A 19,584-nucleotide genomic window follows, 5' to 3' on the forward strand; every position below is an offset into this window, starting at 1 on the left:
TAGGCTTCGTCTTCTCTGTTCCCTGTTCAAACATTTTTGTTTAATCCCTTTTAAAGAAGTAGGCAACATATTTTCTTCAACACTCTGCTCTTCTGTCACGCTGACTACGGCATGAAGAAAATACAATCAAAACAATAACAAATGACAAAAGCTATTTTATAGTCGCAGATGAACCTTTTATACTCATCCTATTATGGATTACTCTGAAGATTACAAACCCGTGACAGCCTTATCCACACTGTGAGAATGGATTCATCCTTTCTGGTATAAATCCAATAGCAGCTGCCGCACCGGTGACATCTGCAGACAGGGAAGTGGTAAAACAGATCAACCACGCAGAAAAAAAATAAAATCATTTTGTTTTTCTTGGGTGGGGTTCATGTGTTTTCCTTCATCAGATGATACAATTTCTATGTTTAATGAAGTCTTTGTAAAACTATTTACCGTACTTAAGATAGTTTTGTAGTCAGAGTAAAACATTATATGATATGCTACGATATGCTATGTTAAGATACGATACGATAATATTTCATTTTGGACATTTTAAAGGGAGTGAGAAAAACAAAAATCCCATTTCACCCATTGCACCCAATATAGCCCTGATCCCTTTCTAATGAGCACCCTTTCTGTTTCAGATAGCAGTTACAATTACAAATAAAGATAAAAACACACATAGAAACAAACAGAGAGAAAAACATTCGACATGCATTTGTGATGTAAAAACACTTGTTTTTTTAGTGTAAACAATATTTATTTAAAATAAATAAAACAAACTGATTTGTTAGAACTAACAACAAAAATAAACATAACAATAAGTATTATTATTTCATTTTTATTAATATTATTAATAAAAGGTCTGATGTTTGAAATGTTGTCTTTTTTGTTTTTGGCATTGCAAAAAAGATGTCACACATTTGAGTTTTTGTTCAGTAATGAAACCAACTTAAAAAAAATAATCAAGTGTAGGTGCAAGTGAATAAGTAGTCCTGATATCAAAGGTTATAGTGATTTGAGTGCTAATATTGACCCTCCCAGGATTTTAGTTAGTTTTATTTTTTTCATTAAAAAGATCTTTTTATTGCAAAAGTGTTTTTTGACTGTTCACAATACAAATAAAGTTATTCAAAAACAATCACAACCACCATAGATAAAAAATTGTGATCACGACCTTTTTGCGCAAATTACTACATTTCCCAGAAACCACTGCGACGCGTTCTTGGGCCTTCGTCACGTGCCCTCACAGCTTCCGGTTGAAGTGTAAATGGATACATGACACAGTTGTTTGGAGGAAATCGATCTTCGGGATAAGTGGCGTCTACAGAAAAAGGAAACCTCCCCCTTTGCTTTTAAATCAAATCCTGATAGCGGCCCCTAAAGCTGGCCGCCATGGAAGCGGTCCCCCGAATGCCGATGATCTGGCTGGATCTAAAAGAGGCTGGGGAGTTCCAGTTCAGCCCGTCCGTCAGGCAGGTGAGCTGGGTGGGGAGTGGAGCAACAGTGCTGAGGTCGAAAGTCAACTAAAGTGGGATTATGGACGACTAGATAAACCAGCCAAGAAGCTAGCGTTAGCCACACCGCCTCAATGGAGTTGTTACTGTTTATCAGGACGAGAGAATCTTCCAGAACGGGTGTCTGTTGAGCTAGCTGAAGGTCCTGTAACCAACAGACCACCGCCTTTTGTTTGCTAACATTAGCTAGCTTCAGGGTTGCCAGACCTTCTAAAGTTTTTTACGAGTTTTTGATCAAAAATATTCACAGTTGTGCCATCGATAATGACAAATAGCAAAAATAACGATTGTCGTTCTATCCCTCTGATTAAATTAATTAAAAAAACAAACAGTGACTCATTGTCTTGTGCACCTGAGTGAGCGACGTCTTTAGCTGGGATCACTTTTCAAGATTAGACTGCGGCCTTTTAAACACACTTCTGCTTGTGAACTCGAAAAAGTACATTATAAATAATTTTAGAATATATTAAATTTAAAAAAAGGGGTAAATTGAAAGGAGTAGATGTATATTTAAGAGATAAATCATACGTGTGCCACAGCCATCTAAAGAAAAGGTCAAAGGTTGGAATGAAATGAAAATATATAATAATTATGTAAAAAAGATACATTTGCCTTCAAAGGATATAAAAAGCAACATGTGCGAGTGGTTACAAAACATACTTACACTTTAACTATACATTAAAAAGGGGTTTGACAATACACACTTTAATGTCAACTTAAGTCATTATGAGTAAATGACTTATTAGAGGGTTTGGAAAAAATGTTTGAGAATAAATTTAAGGAGTTCAAAACTATAGAACTTAAACACAAGAACAAAACATTTGATCTGGATATTTAATGTTTTAAAGCTTCTTGTTTAAGATTTCTGGAAGACTAGAACTAAAATAGTTAGGGGCTGCTGTCATTAATTGTAAACCTGCTAAAGTTAAACCTGTTAAAGGACCAGATTATGTGAACTATGTAAACAAATGCATTATAAAAGCACAAAAGGGTGGGGTTATATAAGTTCACTTCTTCTCACTTCCTTTCCAAGCAACAAATCAAAAACTTCTTGACTTAAATTGATAATCTTTTAATTTAATTAATCTAATATGATGTGACCTGTGCTGTGCATAACCTATTACTGCAAAAATTACAAGTTATTATGAGTAATTACATTGACAAAATGTTGTTTTGTTTCATTTTTTTAATGTGTCTGTGTGATGTAATAAAGCCATTTTCTGCAACTTAAAATGAAGTTGCTTGATTGAAGATGGTATCTTCAAATATATCAATATTTATTTGTATATTTTGACTTATTTGAATATATGTTAAACAAATGTATTTAATCAGATTAAGCAAATCAAGTTGGTTTACTAAGTTGATCCTAGTGTCCAAAATATAAAAGTGTTTGTCCCGTTCATGTCAGTCAGCTAATTCACTTGTTTTCTGTCTTTGTACCAGTTCATCTTGAAAAATTATGGAGAAAATCCAGACAACTACAATGAACAGATGAAGAAACTAGAGACTCTGCGACAGGTGGGTGCATCACGAGACTTTTCTGTGATTTGAAAAGATTTTGGGAATAAACATAATCTCCATTGTTATTCATGAGAACACAGCTAGTAAGAAACAGTACATTTAAATAATTCCTACGTTTTTATATAAACAAAACCAATCTAAAGCCTTCAGTAAAAAGCACAGTTATGAACTTAGAAAGTTAATTATTATTAATCAACTAATTATGCATCTAATAAATAATATGCCTAAAAAAAACCTTCTAGCAACAATTTAGATGTTTGAGAAGTTTTTGTTGTTTTCGAGACAAAAAAAATGCAAACAACTTGTAAATTTGACTCTGTGACATCACATCATCTGTTGCTGGTGACAGTTTTCATGGTCAAGGTTTTACGAGGTCATTAAATGTCGTAATACCAAATTATTTAACTTGTATTTGTAATACACCAGAAGTAATTGGGCTGCACGGTGGCGCAGTGGTTAGCGCTCTTGCCTGTTCTTGCCTGAAAACAGAACATCAATGGGGGTCCTTTTCTGTGTGGAGTTTGCATGTTCTCCCCGTGCATGTCTGGGTTTTCTCGGGGGACTCCGGCTTCTTCCCCCTGTCCAAAAACATGTGTCATAGGTTAATGGTCACTCCAAATTGTCCATAGGTCTGAATGTGAGTGTGCATGGGTGTGTGACTCTGTGCCAGACTGGCGACCTGTCCAGGGTGTCCCCATAAGTGGTCGGGTTAGGCTCCAGCAGCCCCGTGACCCCAAAAGGGACAAACGGAGGAAGATGAATGTATTAGTATTTCTTTTTTTTACTCTGTTTTAAAGTGATGGCTTCTGTTTAGAAGTTCTGACTTTCTAAGGAAATGGAGGAAAGCTCATTATACTCAAGTGTTGGTTTGATTTTCTTCTGAATCATTTGAGGGCAGATATCTAACAGCATATCTTCAGCCTCAAAGGTGAACGACGACTGCTATGACTTTTCACATTTTTTCCTCTTTTTTCGGATCCACTGAAGCAAAGTTGCCTCTTTGAAAAAGAAGCTTTGGACTGACTGTTTTTCTTTATTGACTTCAGTTTGTTTCTCTTTTTTAGATTAATTTTTTGGGTTTGATTACCTAGTTATAACTTCAAATGGTAAAAGTTTATTAATAAAAGCGGTTTTGTTAACAGGATTTGAGTCACAATCCACAGCTAATTATTTCCACATTATGTCTTGCTTAGAGACGACATCCAATTTAATCCTTTTACCTTTATTTGATGTATTTTTAATTAAAATAACAATTAGTTTAAATTCAAAACACTTAAATATTGAAAGAACATCTAAAACTTTTGAAGTGAACACAGCCTGAGATGAAAATGTGTCTTTCTGCAGAGTGCAGTAAATGTGACTAGGGACTTCGAGGGCTGCAGCACCCTGAGGAAGTACTTTGGACAGCTGCATTACCTGCAGAGCAGAGTTCCCATGGGAGCAGGCCAGGAGGCAGCGGTACCCATCTCATGGTAATAACATACAAAGCGTGTGGTTTGTCTGCCACGGTAAAACCCGAGCCTCAAACGAGTTCCTGGAAATGGTTTTGACAGTATTTCACATAGCAACAGAAAGATAAAACAAAGAATCAGGTTGTGCTCTGATGACATGCTGTTGGTTTGGCAAAGAGAGTTAGAAATGTCCCACTTAAAAACGTCATTAAGATACAAACAAATAACTGAAATCCATTTATTCAGAGGGGATTTGTGTTGGAAAGTTCAAAACACATTTCTGAATATTGGGGAATTATTATCATTTTGTCTGATAGTTTTCTATGTTCGTGTTTCTGTTTCTTTTTTTCAGCAAATTTGTTCAGAACTAATTATGGTTGATATATTAGATGAGGGGCCTGCAACCTTCAACACTTAAAGAACCATTTGGGTCAATTGGCCACGAAGTCTTCACCCTATAGAAAAATTCAACGCTGATTTCCAAAGAACCTATAGTTTATTAAATGATAAATATCAATAAACTATAGCTTCTTTCACATAGAAAACATAAACGTAAAGATTGTTTTTTTATTTTTTTATTTTTTATTTTTTATAGTATAGCTTTAGACTTAGATTCACATGACTTCCACTCAAAATAAAGACACCCTGTACCATATGGTATACGGTACTCAACGGAGCTAATGTAGTAGTAAAGGCAGCAGTGATTAAGAAAAAATATACATACAGTTTATTTGATCATTTTTGGTGCATCTTAGTAAGAAATTCAGAGCTAAATAAGTGAACTGACCATATTTTTGAACCATATGGCACACTTAAACCCTATAGGTTATTCGTTTATAGACAGTCCACCTTAAAATGCAGTGCATTTTATGCATGAGTTGTGCTTATTTGACTCAAATTGATTTTCTGTTCCACGTTGCATAAAAATTGGTCATAAATGTTCGACTTTGGTAAACTACTAAGCTGCACCGCTTGATGGATTGTTGGAGGATTGTGGGTACTGTAGTCATTTGCCTGATGGAGTATTACGTTCTGTGCTTCACCTGTTTGTAAATGAGTAGAATGAAGTTTGACTGTTTTGTTTCGTTAGATGTGCCATATAGTCCAACAAAAAAGTTTATTTCCAAATTAATTGAAAACATATGATAAACTTTTATCAACCATAGATCCACAAAAGAAGGGGTGAAAGAGTCACATGTGGTTCTGGCGCCACAGGTTGCAGAGACCTTCTTTAGATACATTGACAGCGGCAAGACTTTCTTCTTAAAATGCTTCTCTTTTATTTTTGTTACAGTAAGTTCAGATAACTGTTCAATCAGGCACTTTTTTAAACAACTTCTATGTTTCGGTTCTGCAGTTTTAGACAGTGAAGCAGTTTTCTTCTGACTTTTACCTCTTTGATTGTTTGGTCTACATGTTGTGGCGTGCTAAGAAAAAAACTCTTGACCAGACGTTACCTTTGCATCCACAGCCTGAGTGTGAGAGTCCGAGATAATCATTTGGTTAGCAAACAGAAAATAATCCCTTTTCTTCATAAACTGTAAGGAGCTCTAATTATTCAGGGATTTTGAACTTGGTGCGAAACACTTAAAGTGTTTCTTTGCTGTCAGGAAAGAATTCCCCTCACTGTGAACACCTCCTGCTTCTTTTAACTTGATGCATATTTCCGTCTTGTTCAGGACAGAAATTTTCTCTGGAAAAAACGTGACCCATGATGACATCAGCTATGAGCAGGCATGCATCCTGTACAATCTAGGTGAGCAAAGTCAATGACAGCAATTTGAGCCTGTCATGAAATATTGGTATTAAATGTTACTTAATTCAAAAATGTTTCAAATTAATTCGACACTTGAAATGTGTATACCTTCTGATGGTTGTGCTGTACTCTATTCTCATTCTTATTTACTTTATATATTGTTATATCTTTTAAGTTTAATATATAATACTTGTTCACATTTTTTCCATCTCACGCTTCTTCAAATTTTGAGAAAATAATTTACTTTTCTTTTCATTTTGATCAAAAAAATTCACCAAAACAGAAAATTTGAATAGAAAATATTGCTCAGGAACAATTTAAAATGTTTCTGTAATATATGCAAAAAAAGATATTTTTTTAAATTACCGGTAAGCCATTATTTTTTCTGGAAATGATCATTCTGCCAACATTTACTCAGCTGTAGAGAAAACAGACAGAATCAGAAAAAAAAGGCAGATTCCAGTCTGTAGAGTTTTCATGCCGATGTGAACATCAAGTCACTAAAACAGTGACTCCCTTCAGGGGCTCTGCACTCCATGCTGGGCGCCATGGACAACAGGGTCTCTGAGGAGGTACGCCGCACACTCACAAGCACAGTATTTGTAATGCGTGTTTGCACACATCCCGTCTGACTCTGCTCTCCGGTTCCAGGGAATGAAAGTGTCCTGCACGCACTTTCAGTGCTCAGCGGGGGCCTTCACCTACCTCAGAGACCATTTCAGCCACAACTTCAGCGTGGACATGAGCCACCAGATTCTGAACCTCAACATCAATCTCATGCTGGTGGGTTTCACACATCCGCACTCACAGAAACGCACAGGAATAATGCGTGTCACCCAGGTGTGTCTGTTCCTCAGGGCCAGGCTCAGGAGTGTCTTCTGGAGAAGTCCATGTTGGACAACAGGAAAAGTTTTCTGGTTGCCCGAATTAGCGCTCAGGTTTGATGGTTTTACTATTGAATGTTGTGCATATTTGAGGACATTCTAACCGTTGATGAACTGAGTGTGTTGTGGTGCTGCTGCAGGTGGTGGATTACTACAAAGAAGCCTGCAGGGCTCTGGAGAACTCCGAGACGGCGTCCATGCTGGGAAAGATCCAGAAAGACTGGAAGAAGCTGGTTCAGATGAAAATATACTACTTTGCTGCTATTGCACATGTGCGTGTCTTATGGAAATGAGCCGTGTTGTAAACATGCTTTTGATACTTTGGTACTTAAATTGTAACTAATGAAAACCAATGCTTTGTTTTGGTTTTGTTTCTTCACAGCTTCACATGGGAAAACAGGCAGAGGAACAGCAGAAATTTGGAGAACGGGTAAGAATAGACTGTTGTTGACGAGAGAAAAACAACCAGCAACTCTTCAATGGCTTTGTACTGATGCATTTCACCTTTCAATGTTTTGCTTTCTTAATCTGCTGCTGCTGGTTATATGGTGTAATGAAATCATGCTATACTATAACACAGTGATGGGGGATGAAGATGGATAGAATCAGAGGACATTTTAAAGCTCGTGCTCAATGTTTTGGAGGTAAACGCCGGGGAGCAGAGTGAGCCGATTGCAGACCGGAGGCTTAGAGGAAGTATGGATGTGAAATTTATGAGTAGAGTTAAAGAGGACATGATAAGAGCTGATGTCAGAGAAGAGGATGCTGGAAGATGATTCGCTGTGGGGTCCGTGTGGTGAGGAAGCTTAAATATAATATATATATATATATAAAAATAGTCAATTCAAATGTACATCATATTTATTCGGAAAAGGACAAGCTTATATTGCTCCTTTTGTTCTCAAACCTTTCGCTTCTTTCTTGGGCCCCGAAAAGGTCTTTAGTGAGGCATTTTAAAGGACCTATATCATGCATAATTGACTTGTTGACCTTTTAGGTTTATTATAATGGCTATTACTCACTATGAACCCCCAAAGCTGTATTTTGAGTATTCCTCTAAAACAGGGGTATCCTTCATGTTTTCCAATCAACCTTCCATTGAATCTCCTTACTGGCTAAACACACCCAATCAGCAGCATATAATGCAGGATTTCTGCAAAACCAGCAGCAGGACGGCCCCCGAGGCCCGGATTTGGACCCAAACCCTTCTAAAACCCTGTGCTCTGAGCACCAACCCCTCCCAAGCATGAAAACGAGTGGGTTCTCCCTTTGTGACGTAGATAAGTGAGAGCAGCCCCTTCCAGTGAGAGTCTGCGCTGCCAGCCCCGCCCCCAGGCTAACACACACACACACTTTCTCTGCAGAGCTAGCGGTGTTAAGCAAAAACACTTTCATTTTATATTCACACTATGCACGTCCATCTTTGCAAAAGTTTGGATGTTGCTTGTTTTCATGGGTGAAAGGCACGATGTGGTGGCCGGCTCTAGGTTGACGTCATGAAATGGGCGGTACCCACACGGAGCGAAAGGCGGAGCCTCAGGGATCCAGTCGTCTTACTTATGGATAGGAAAATGAGTTGCAAAAAAAACAAATATTTATTTTTAATGTGCCATGGGTAATATATTTCTGTATATATGGCTATAGCTTACCCTGAAAGCCTTAATAGTGGCATGATGTAGGTCCTTTAAAGCACGAGTGGGACATTCAGATGGAATTTTTCAAGTTTTTAAACCTGTTAAGGATCTTTCACGAACATAAAGCGAACATCCAAAACATGTAGAAACCCTTGCAAAGTCAGGCTGGCTTCTGTCTGTTGCATCTACAAGCCTAAATATACATTTGAAGCTATTTCTCAGCAAACAGCCCATTAAATGCTTGTACTGAACAGTAGTCATTTAGTAAAAGAGCATCTTTAAAACATTCTTGATCAGCTTCTGTTGCATCCCCGTGTTTACTGATGCGTTTAAAATCCTTGTTTGTGTTTTTAAATGTTATACATTACTTCAGTTCAACTGTGTGAAAGCTGCTCTCTGCTGCCTGTTGGGCAGCTTTTAGACAAACAGCTGCTGTTGATGATAGAAAATGAAAATGAGAGGAACAATGACCCTGTTTGTGTCTGGGTTTTTAATGGCAGCTCCTCTTTTGTTTACATCTAAGCTCAGTCATAGTCTTTCTTGTATTAAATTCTGCTTTTGGTTTGAACATTAAACTTGACACAGAATAAAAGAGTTGATGCTATTATTATCATCGTGAAACTTTTTTAAGTTTATAGGGTTTTGTTTTGTTCTCTGGCATGAGAAGTTGTCATTTAACAAAAACATTTGTCCACAGAAAGCAGAATTCAAATGTAAAACACAAATCTATAAAAATACTATTCATATAGGGTAAACATCCACAACAGAGAACTATCTTTAGCAGGGTAGTGAGTGCAAAGATGGTGGAAGAAATGGAGAAAATGCAGATAAAATACATATTTGCAAAGAACTTGCAAACAGGAAAAATGTCTTGTTTAATGGAAAAAAAGTTTGTTTTTGCACTTGTCAATAGCGAGTTAGCCTAAGAGAAGGATCAAATGATGCATTTCTGCTCTTGGGAAGATGGGAAGTCATGTTTTTTTCTTTCAAATATGTGTACCTTTACTTGCAGTAATATGTTGGTTTTACGTCACTTTGAAAATGGATAATAAAGTTTGTCACAGCGTTGTTGAACTAAAGTCTTCTGTTGTTGCAGTTGGCTTACCTGCAGAGCTCCTTGGACAAACTGGGGGAAGCTATCAAGCTAGCTAAGGTAGCTTTTTTTCGTATTCTTTGCAACTTTCAGTGTTTTATTTCTTTCTTTTAAAGCTTTATTTATTCATTTCTCTTTCCGCCTTGATCCCTTCAGGGTCAGCCTGACGGTGTGCAGGAAGCCTTGAGATTTACCATGGATGTCATTGGCGGAAAGTGAGCATTGAGTCTATGAGTGACTGCATTTTTGTGTTTGAATCTTTACTTTGAGTGTTAAAAAAATGATTTTGTTTTCCATCTGAACCATTTAAAGGTATAATTCTGCCAAAAAGGACAACGACTTCATTTATCATGAGACGGTTCCCTCGCTGGAGACGCTGGCATCAGTCAAAGGTAACAGGAAGTGACTTTGCTACTGTAAACGTGCATTCATGATATTCAGTTCTCGTCCACACAAACGCCTTTTTGCTCTTCCAGGCGCTCCTCTGGTGAAGGCTCTGCCTGTAAACCCCACGGATCCCAGCGTCACTGGGCCGGACCTGTTTGCCAAACTGGTGCCCATGGCTGCACACGAAGCCTCGTCGCTGTACAGGTGTGGTCCCTCAGAGGAACTAACACTTCAAGAGTCTCTGTGTCTGTGTCTCTGTGTTAGGAAAGTTTCACCGTGTCTGTGCTTTTCATTTCAGTGAGGAGAAAGCAAAGCTGCTGAGAGACATCATAGCCAAGATTGACGGCAAGAATGAAACCCTAGAGTGAGTTACTACTGAAATTTGTTGTTTCTAGTTAAAGTCCTACTCCAACTGTATTTATTAAGTACTGTAAAATCCTTCCCAGTGGTCTTTGCCGCTTCTAGCCTAAATCAACAAGCCTCTGTCATTTTTTAGGACATGTGTTCTGCAGAGCGGCAGGAGTTCATTAGGAATTTGCCTCTGAGTTGTGGGCGGGACTGTTGGCGCAGAAGTAACCCTACGTTAATATCCCGTCATTCAGTTGTTTACTTCCTCTCCCGCTAGCTTACAGCCCCTCGTAGCCACAAGCTAACATTAGCGGCGAGCAATATCAGAGCTATCCAGCCAAACAGTTTGACATACAGATTCCAGCTCAGACGAGGAAAAATAAGACATTAATGGATCTATTTGTCTGCAAGTGGATGCATCAGAATGAAGCGGAGCAGGGAGACTTCACCCCTTTCTGCTGCTGCGTCACAACTGAGAGCTTTTTCAAACGGCGGTCCATCCCAATTTGAAAAGAGAAATCTTAATTTAGATATAAATTTAATTTATCTTAATTTAATTTACTTAGTCTTAATTTCTATAGGAGATATGATGTTGAGATAATATTCTTTTAGTGCACCTTGTTGATATTTGGATTGTTTAAGTCACTTTTTACTGGGAATGAGATGAGCGGTCGCTCCGCCCTCTGTAGGCAGTTCATGGACTCTCTCGGACTGGAGCCAGATTCTGTGGATAACCTGGAGATGTACAGCCACATCCCTCCGGTCCTGATGGAGAAATGTGCAGCCCTCAGCGTTCGACCAGACACCGTTAAGAGTCTCATTCAGTCCATGCAGGGTCAGTACAAACCATCTGCCACAGTGAACAGAATAAACACGAGTTCAAGACAATGTTTTTTCCTCAGAATTATGACCTATGATGCTGTCTTATCAATTAGAAATGTTTACTTTTTTTTTTAATGCTCACATTTGATTAAACTATTTTGACTTTCAATCTAATCCGTGTCTTCCCAGTGCTCTCAGGCGTCTTCACTGACGTGGAATCATCACTGAGGGAAATCAAAGATGTCCTGGAGGCAGATGAGACCGGAGAGCAAGCTCTCAAGGAGGCTGGAGGCCCCGCTGCAGGCGACATACACCCAGCAGCACAAGGCCAGGCTCTGGCAGAGATCCAGAGGGACCTGGAAAAGTACATGGAGGCCCACGAGAAGGCCAGCTTTACCAACACAGAGCTTCACCGGGCCATGAACCTGCACATCAGCAACCTGCGCCTGCTCGGAGGTCCACTGGACAGCCTGAGAGAGGCTCTGCCACGGCCACAGCTCAGTGAAGGTCAGGATTTGGTTGTAGTTTACCTTATAACATTGGAAATGTTCTTTTCTTTTAGTCCAAAAAAGTATCAAAGTTAATTTTATTGTTAATTTTCGAAAGCCAGAAGTGTTGGCCTAACATTCGATGTACAAGTACACAATTCATTAGATTTCTGATTCAATTTGTTTCTAGTAAAAATTAAATGCGTTTTTCTTTTTCTCCTAATTGCTATTCTAAAAGCCAAAAAATTGTTAAAAAAAATCCGTTCATCCATACGCTTGCTGAATCCCTTTAGGGGTCAAAGGGTTGCTGGGGCCTATCCTAGCTACTATTGAACATAAGCAGGGCACACCCCAGACAGGTTGCCAGTTTGTCACAGGCTTTTATCAAAAATTTCTTGGAAAAAATTTGTAATTAAATTGAGCATTTTCTAAGTGAAGACAGGTTTGTTTCAAACCCACAAAGCCACAATTTTGTCTTTGCAAACTAGAACTCCACAACCAGAAAGCAACAAACACAAGTGCAGTTTGACCGAAAATAAACGGATGACGTTCATTCTGCAGATTTTTTGTTTAACATGAATGATGCACATGTGAATGCAGAGGAGGTGGCAGGGCTGCAGACGATGAAGCGGATCCTGGGGAAAGTTCAGGAGATGAGGGAGCAGAGGAACTCTTTGGAAAAGCAGCTCCGGGACCTCATCCAGCAGGACGACATCACCTCAACGCTGGTCACCACAGAAAGAGGCGACATGAAGGTATTTCCTCTCACACTTTTATTATTTGTGCTTAGAAAACTGTTGTAAGCAGGTAGACGGTGCGGAGGTCTAAACCGGTGTCCTTGCAGCGCATATTTGAGGAGCAGCTGAAGAAGTACGAGCAGGTGAAGGTGTACATCGACCAGAACCTTGCAGCGCAGGAGAACATCCTGAAGGCTCTGACTGAGGCAAACGTTCAGTATGCGTCAGTTCGTAAGCGACTGAGCCAGACGGAGCAGCAGTGGAACAGCACTGTCCAGGGCCTGGTGGGCTCGTATGAAGCCTATGAAGACCTCATGAAGAAGTCACAGGAGGGAAAGGAGTTCTACGATGACCTGGAAGCCAAAGCGTCTCGCCTGTTAGAGAAGGCAAAGACCCTGTGTCAGACCAGAGCAGAGGAAAGAAGGCCCATCTTGGAAAAGTACGAAAATTGAAGTCTTTTTTTTTTCTTTTCTTTTAATTACGTTGGATATTTACATACACTATATGAAAAATATGTTTTCTTCTTTACAGAGAGATTCAGAAGAAAGCTCCTGCACGTCCTACAGCAGCAAAGCCTTCTTTAAAGCCCAGAGGGTCTGATGTTGACTCCGCCTCCTCTAGTATGGAGGATCCAGAGTTGGCGCAGATTAATGCTGCCATCTTGGCTTTGGGTGGGGACCTTCCAGAGGACCTCCAAAGCCTCCCTTGTGACATTCCCTCCATCCCCAATGCAAGAGGTCACCTGCTAGGTCCTGAAGCCTTCATGCCTCCTGCTGAGAAACTCGGCGGCAGCTCATCCTTGCCTTGGCCAGGTGCTTCAGCTGCAGGTCACCCTCACTTCCCTGCTAACCTGCCGCCTCCAGAAGTGCTGGCTCGGATTGCACAGTTTCCTACTTCAGGGGGGCTGGGACCACAAGGGCCTTTCCCTCAGATGACCCAGCAGAGGTTTCCCCAAATGCCCGCCCAGACAGTAGTGCCTGGTTATCGGCCCCCGCCTCCTCGAGCTACTCAAACGGGCCTCGTCGCTCCTGTTCCAGTCCGGCCTGCAAACACTACAGTGGACAGCGGTCAGCCCCATATCCCGAATTACACCCCCACACCACGACACCCTGTCCCACCTGCAGCCTCAGGAAGCTACCCACAGATGGGGGCATACCCCCACTTGATGCATCAACAAGGCCTTCCCATGCAGGGCCCAGCCCAGGTGTCGGCATCCCAGGCACAGCAGCAAAAACATCTGCAGCAATTCCCCCAACCCACAAGGCAAGAGCCCCCGCAGGGATACCAGCCTGTCCCGGCCCCCTATCACCCCCAGGCCCAACAGAACTACCCGCATGGATACATGCCCCCTCAGGCCGGCGTTCCCCCTCAGTACCAGCAGACTTTCCCAGGCCATCATCAGCAAAATGGCTTTCAGCCTCAACCCCAAATCCCCCAAAGTTATCAGGCTCCACAAGGCTATGTCCCCCAGCAGCCCCCCCATTTGATGTCAGGATCCCTGCAGAGGCCCCCTCAGGTACAGATACCCCCCCAGGCAACCCACTCAGCGACCCCCACCACTTCCCAGCCGGCCCCGTCCATACCTCAGCCATATCTTCCCCACCTAGGCCAGCAGATGCCCCCTGGACTCCCCCATCAGCAGATGCTGCCACAGCAGCAGATGCAGATGCCCCCCAACCCCCAGCAGATGCTGCCACACCCCCAGATGCAGATCCCTGGTGGACCCAGAGTACAGATGCCTCCAGCAACACAGAGCTTTATGCCCCCCTCTGGCCATCCCATCCACCCCAACCTGCACCCCCAGCCTCATATGGGGGCTGGCCCCCAGATTAACCTCCCAAGGGGGCCGATGCCCCAAATGCAGCAGAGTCCAATACCCCCCCAGCACCATCCCATGCCCGGTCAGCCAAACATGCCTCAGCAGCCCATGCAGATGCATAGCCAACCTCAGTCGCATCCCACTCACTCTGGGAGGGTAAGCTACCCGGGGGGGCCTCCACTAACACCCCAGGCCCCCATTCCTCAGGCTCCCCACTCTATGACCCAGCCTTCAGCCATGTATCCAGCAGGGACTAATCTACCTCCAGTGTCTCCACAACAGCCCCCTGTCTTAGGCCAGCATGCTCCTCCTGCCCCCCAGCACCTCATTCAGCCCTCCCCAGCAGTGCAGCCGACCAACCCCATACCCCCTTCTCCTTCGCCCTCCCCGTCCCCTTCTCCGTCTCCAGGTCCGTCCTCTCTTTGTCTGGTTCCTCAACAGAGGCCCACGCTCACTCCCACTCCTGGAAACATAGCTCCTCCCACTCTCCCCTCCCCCTCTGCTGCCTCTCCATCTACGTCGTCGTTTCTGCGGCAGAACTCCAGCACAGATGATCTCCTCTCTTCAAGCCCAGAAAGCCAAAGTGGGGGAACCAAGGCCGCCACCAACGTCCTACAACCCACCAAAGCTGACCCCCAGGATGGGGAGCGCCGGAAGAAAAGCTCTCAGGGGGTTCTCCTCATTCAAGGGGATCCATACCAAGCCCCCGAGCGGGTCGCGTACCTTCACCACGAACTGGAACGTTACAGGGCTCAGGTGGAGTTCCTGGAGCAGCCCTCAGAGAGCGAAGGGGGCCTGTCGGTGCTCGACGCCCGCTGGAAGGAGCTCCAGGACCAGCAGGAGAGGGACGCCCGTCAGCTCTCCATCGCCATCGCTCGCTGCTACACCATGAAGAACCGCCACCAGGACGTCATGCCTTACGACTTCAATCGGGTTGTGCTGCAGTCGGGCAAAGACGACTACATAAACGCCAGCTACGTAGAGGACCTGTCACCGTATTGTCCACGCCTTATTGCCACGCAGGCTCCGCTCTCCGGCACGGCGGCCGACTTCTGGCTGATGGTGTACGAGCAGAAAGTGTCTCTGATAGTCATGCTTGTTTCCGAGCAGGAGCTGGAGAAGGTACGCCCACTGAGAGGCTTTCATTTCACTCTTTTGAGGATATTATCCATCTTTTTTTGTCTTTGGTTTGTGTTTGATGTGACCATTAATGTCTCAGGGGAAAGTTCTCCGTTACTTCCCAACGGAGCGAGGTCAGCAGCTCTCCCAAGGACCAATCACTCTCAGCCTAACCACACAGAAGACCACGCCCACCCACGTGGAGCGCATGATCAGCCTGCAGTTCCGCGACCAAAGCCTGAAGCGCACTGTCGTGCATCTCCAGTTTACTTCGTGGCCGGAGTTGTAAATGTTTCTTATCCATCCCCCCGTCCCTTTCAGGACAGATGTGCAGGTTCTGATCTGATGTCACTTCCTCTCAACAGGGGTCTTCCTGACAGCAAAGGGAACCTGCTGCGCTTCATCCAGGAAGTTCATGGACATTACCTGCACCAGAGGCCCCTACACACCCCTGTTGTTGTGCACTGCAGGTGAGAGCATTTGTGTCTCTCCACTTTACAGAAGGCTGCAAAGGAGGAAAAGAACTATGAAGAGCTGTGGATAAATGCTTAGGTGGCAATTTATTTCACAAATCAAGATCCACAATTCTTGTTATGTAAGATATTCTGTTTATCTGGTTGCTACGTCTTTTACTGGGTGTATGACAATCTAAACATGCTTTGAATCATCTTTTATTCCTTTTTCTAGAACAGGAGATCAAGTACGGCTTCTTCTCTGTGCTATCAGACAGTCATGTCGTCACATAATTGATGAGATTTTTGTTAATATTCTTACTTTCTTATTCATGACAACTTCAAAAAACTTTAAATATAACTTTTTTCAGTCTGATCTTTTTTTTTTTCCCACTTAATACTTTTACTTTGAAAAGGAGATGCTTCATCAAGACTTTATTTTGAAGATTTTTGTGTACTTCCTGTGACAGCAGCACATTCGGCTGGTTTAGTTGAAGTTCGTCTGCATTTTAAAGCAATAATTACTTTGCCTGATCTGTATTTTTTACTACTAGATTTTGAAATATCACAAATATTTATACTCAATTTTTCCGGAAACAGCTGCATTTATCTGAGTATTTGGACACGAGTAACAGCTCTAGAGCTTTATTGTCTGTATATGAGACCAGTGGGTCACATGTCTTCTACAGTCAGTTTGTTTAGATAGTCATGAATGAAGCCTGCAGCCTTTTAAGCCCCTCAGTAGCCGTGATGTTCATTAACCCGCACACTTCCTGCTTCAGCTCTGGCGTCGGGCGCACCGGCGTCTTTAGCCTCCTGTATGCAGCTCTGCAGGAACTGGAGTCAGGAAAAGGAATCCCAGACCTTCCAGTTTTGGTGAAGAAGATGAGACAACAGAGGAAGAACATGCTTCAGGAGAAGGTGGGACTATGAAGGTCCATGAACCGAGGCATAAATCTGCCGCAATAGAGCTGAGAGCCGTGATGGAGATGAAGATGCTGCATTTTGAAAATAGTTGATTTTCTCCCCTAGCTTCATCTGAAGTTCTGCTATGAGGCCGTGTTGAAGCACGCTGAGCAGGTTCTCCAGCGTCATGGCATCACTGCTGCCTCGTACAGCAAGAACACCAACCCTGCAGCCGCAAAGGTTTGACTTTTCTTCCACAACTCCTGTTCTCCTTAAAGACACGTCCTTCAAAACAATAACGGTCCGGTTTTTAGCCTAAGTTTAAAGGTCATTTAGTCTTCGTGTGATTTCGTCCTCATCGGTCTTCACTAAAACCTTCATTTTCTGAATTTGAAGCATTAAATGTCATCTGCAGCTAATTTAGAATAACTGCAGTAACCGTTTGAGATGTTCAAAGTATTATATGTCCTGCTTGTTAAGACATTTCTGTCCTGTTTATTAAATATCCGTCACACTTTAACAAACTAATGTTTAGGCTTTTAGTTTGATCATTTATTTAAAAACAATTAAATTACAGAAATCAGTTAATTTAAACTAAACAATCCAAATTCCACGTCTGATGCTGCATCATCTCAGCAGAGAAACTCATTCTGTTATAGTTGGGTCTTTATTACATCCCTTTAGTAGAAAGAGTAACACAATGTCTGTGTTATTATTGTCTTTATTTGTGTCTTGGTACTAAAGTTGCCTTTACTGCTTATTATCAAATGGAACTTGAAGGAGTAGTTTCAATAGCTAACTGTTCCTGTTGTTGATCACTTTGCTGAAGTCGAGTCTCTCTGACTGATGATTCTGACTGCTGTTTATGCTCACATTTACTCCAAAGGATTTCTGTTGGTTCTGGTCTGAGCAGGTATTGTGTCCCAATGTGTCCCTGTGAGACTGGATGGATGGATGGGATAGATACGATAGAAAGATACATAGATAGGAAAGATTGAAGAATGGATGGATAGATGGATACGATAAGCGCTTTTAGGCCAGTGCATTATTGATTACAAAAATAATTTGTTAATTTGCAGCTAATAAATAAAAAGTGCATCAAAATACAGGAAATGACAGCAAATTAATTGCAACTTCTAAAAGGTGCATCACTTAGGCTGAACGTCTTTGTTTTCCTCGTCTGAGTTGGCATCTGGTTCAAACTGTACGGCTGGATTGCTCCAATGTTCCTCACCCTTGTTGTATGATAGCTAAAGCTTGGAGGTGTGAGGGGCTGTAAGCTAGCAGAGTGCAAACGGAGAGCTTCCAGTAATGGTTGACGGTAATCAGTAATGGTTCTCTGCTCTGACAGTCGGCAAATTTTCGATGAACTACTGCAGCTTCGCAGAAACCATGGCCTCGAAAACGACACAGGTTTTCAGATGTTAGCTAGAAATGGCATAAAGATGATTAAGACAACTGCTAGCAATGTTTAAAATATTTATTGCTGTTGGATCACAACTGTTCTGTTTTCCATCTGTGTACTGACGCTTGTTCATCTCTGCAGCCTTACTCCAGACAAGAGTCTCAGCTCGACCTCGTCCTCGGCGGCGACATGCCCATCAGCTCCATCCAGGCCACCATCGCAAAGCTCAGCATCCGGCCCCCCAGCACAGACCCCACGGCGGAGGCCGGGGCGATGGGGGCGATGCTTCCAGGCCTGGACTCGACGGGTGACATCCAGCTGCTGCAGGATCCCTGCCCCCCCACAGACTGCCAGCTGCCCTCCTCCCTGAGCCCGCCTCTCACATCGCCGACCCAATCTCCCCCACCACCTAACGGACTGGACAGTCTCTCTCCTCCTACTCCACCCAATCACCAGCCTGTCCCGGAAGCCCCGCCCAGCGTCAGCCCACCTCCAGCCTCCACTGCTGCAGCTTCTTCATCCCTGGAGCTCCTGGCCTCTCTGACTCCGGAGGCTTTCTCCCTGGAAGGGGGAGGGAAAGGGAAGCAGCGGGTCACCAAGCAGAGCTTCCTGCAGCCAGCAGAGGGTCAGGGTCTCCATGGGGTTCGAGGCAGTGACGGTGATGACCCTCTCAGCTCTCTGGACCCGCTCTGGAGCCTGGGCAAGCGCTGAGACGCCTCTGCAAACCGCCTTTCCGCTTTTAACCACCAGGTGTCAGTAGAACACACTAACCCGGCTTTTTCAGAAGGAAAATCTGAATCCCAAGAGTGCTGGAGACATTTTAATGGTCTTAGTTACCAACATGTGCCTGTTGGCAGACACGGTGTCACCTCTCAAACAGACATGGAACCCCCCCCACCATCGTTCTTTTCATTCCTGGAGACCTGTGGGACCAGATCACTATGCACTTGTCTGGACTTTCACTCCTTTGCTGCTTTCTTTGTGCGCTAGTGGATGGAAGCACTCCTGCACCTCCAGCTTCAGATCTGCCCACCCCTCCAAAGATTCCCAGCATGCACTTCCTCCACAACGTCCATTTCCATAATCATTTATAGGACTGTCGGAGATCACGTCGGCCGAAACAATTCTGTCATTTTGGTAACAAATGGAGAAAAATGAGCTCGTCTTAACAAGTTTATTTCCTTAACAATGTGGGAGAGATTGATTATTGTTCATTGTTGTAAAATTATTAAATAAAGTCAGTAGACCACAAGA

General features: G+C 42.8%; 1 protein-coding gene across 1 annotated transcript; it reads left to right on the plus strand.

Moving 5' to 3' along the window:
• The first annotated feature begins 1,229 nt into the window (after window positions 1-1,229).
• On the plus strand, window positions 1,230-19,582 carry ptpn23 (protein tyrosine phosphatase, non-receptor type 23). The gene is made up of 24 exons (XM_023964260.1): window positions 1,230-1,470; window positions 2,952-3,026; window positions 4,374-4,501; window positions 6,160-6,236; window positions 6,759-6,808; window positions 6,888-7,019; window positions 7,094-7,174; window positions 7,261-7,392; window positions 7,503-7,550; window positions 9,851-9,907; window positions 10,004-10,062; window positions 10,160-10,239; window positions 10,324-10,438; window positions 10,533-10,598; window positions 11,272-11,417; window positions 11,594-11,911; window positions 12,493-12,647; window positions 12,737-13,068; window positions 13,161-15,570; window positions 15,668-15,852; window positions 15,933-16,037; window positions 16,802-16,940; window positions 17,052-17,165; window positions 18,472-19,582. The coding sequence occupies exons 1-24, from the start codon at window positions 1,387-1,389 to the stop codon at window positions 19,039-19,041; spliced, it is 5,658 nt and encodes a 1,885-aa protein (XP_023820028.1). The 5' UTR covers window positions 1,230-1,386; the 3' UTR covers window positions 19,042-19,582.
• The last annotated feature ends 2 nt before the right edge of the window (window positions 19,583-19,584 follow it).

This window comes from Oryzias latipes, chromosome 16, assembly GCF_002234675.1.
Source record: "Oryzias latipes chromosome 16, ASM223467v1".
NCBI lineage: Eukaryota > Metazoa > Chordata > Actinopteri > Beloniformes > Adrianichthyidae > Oryzias > Oryzias latipes.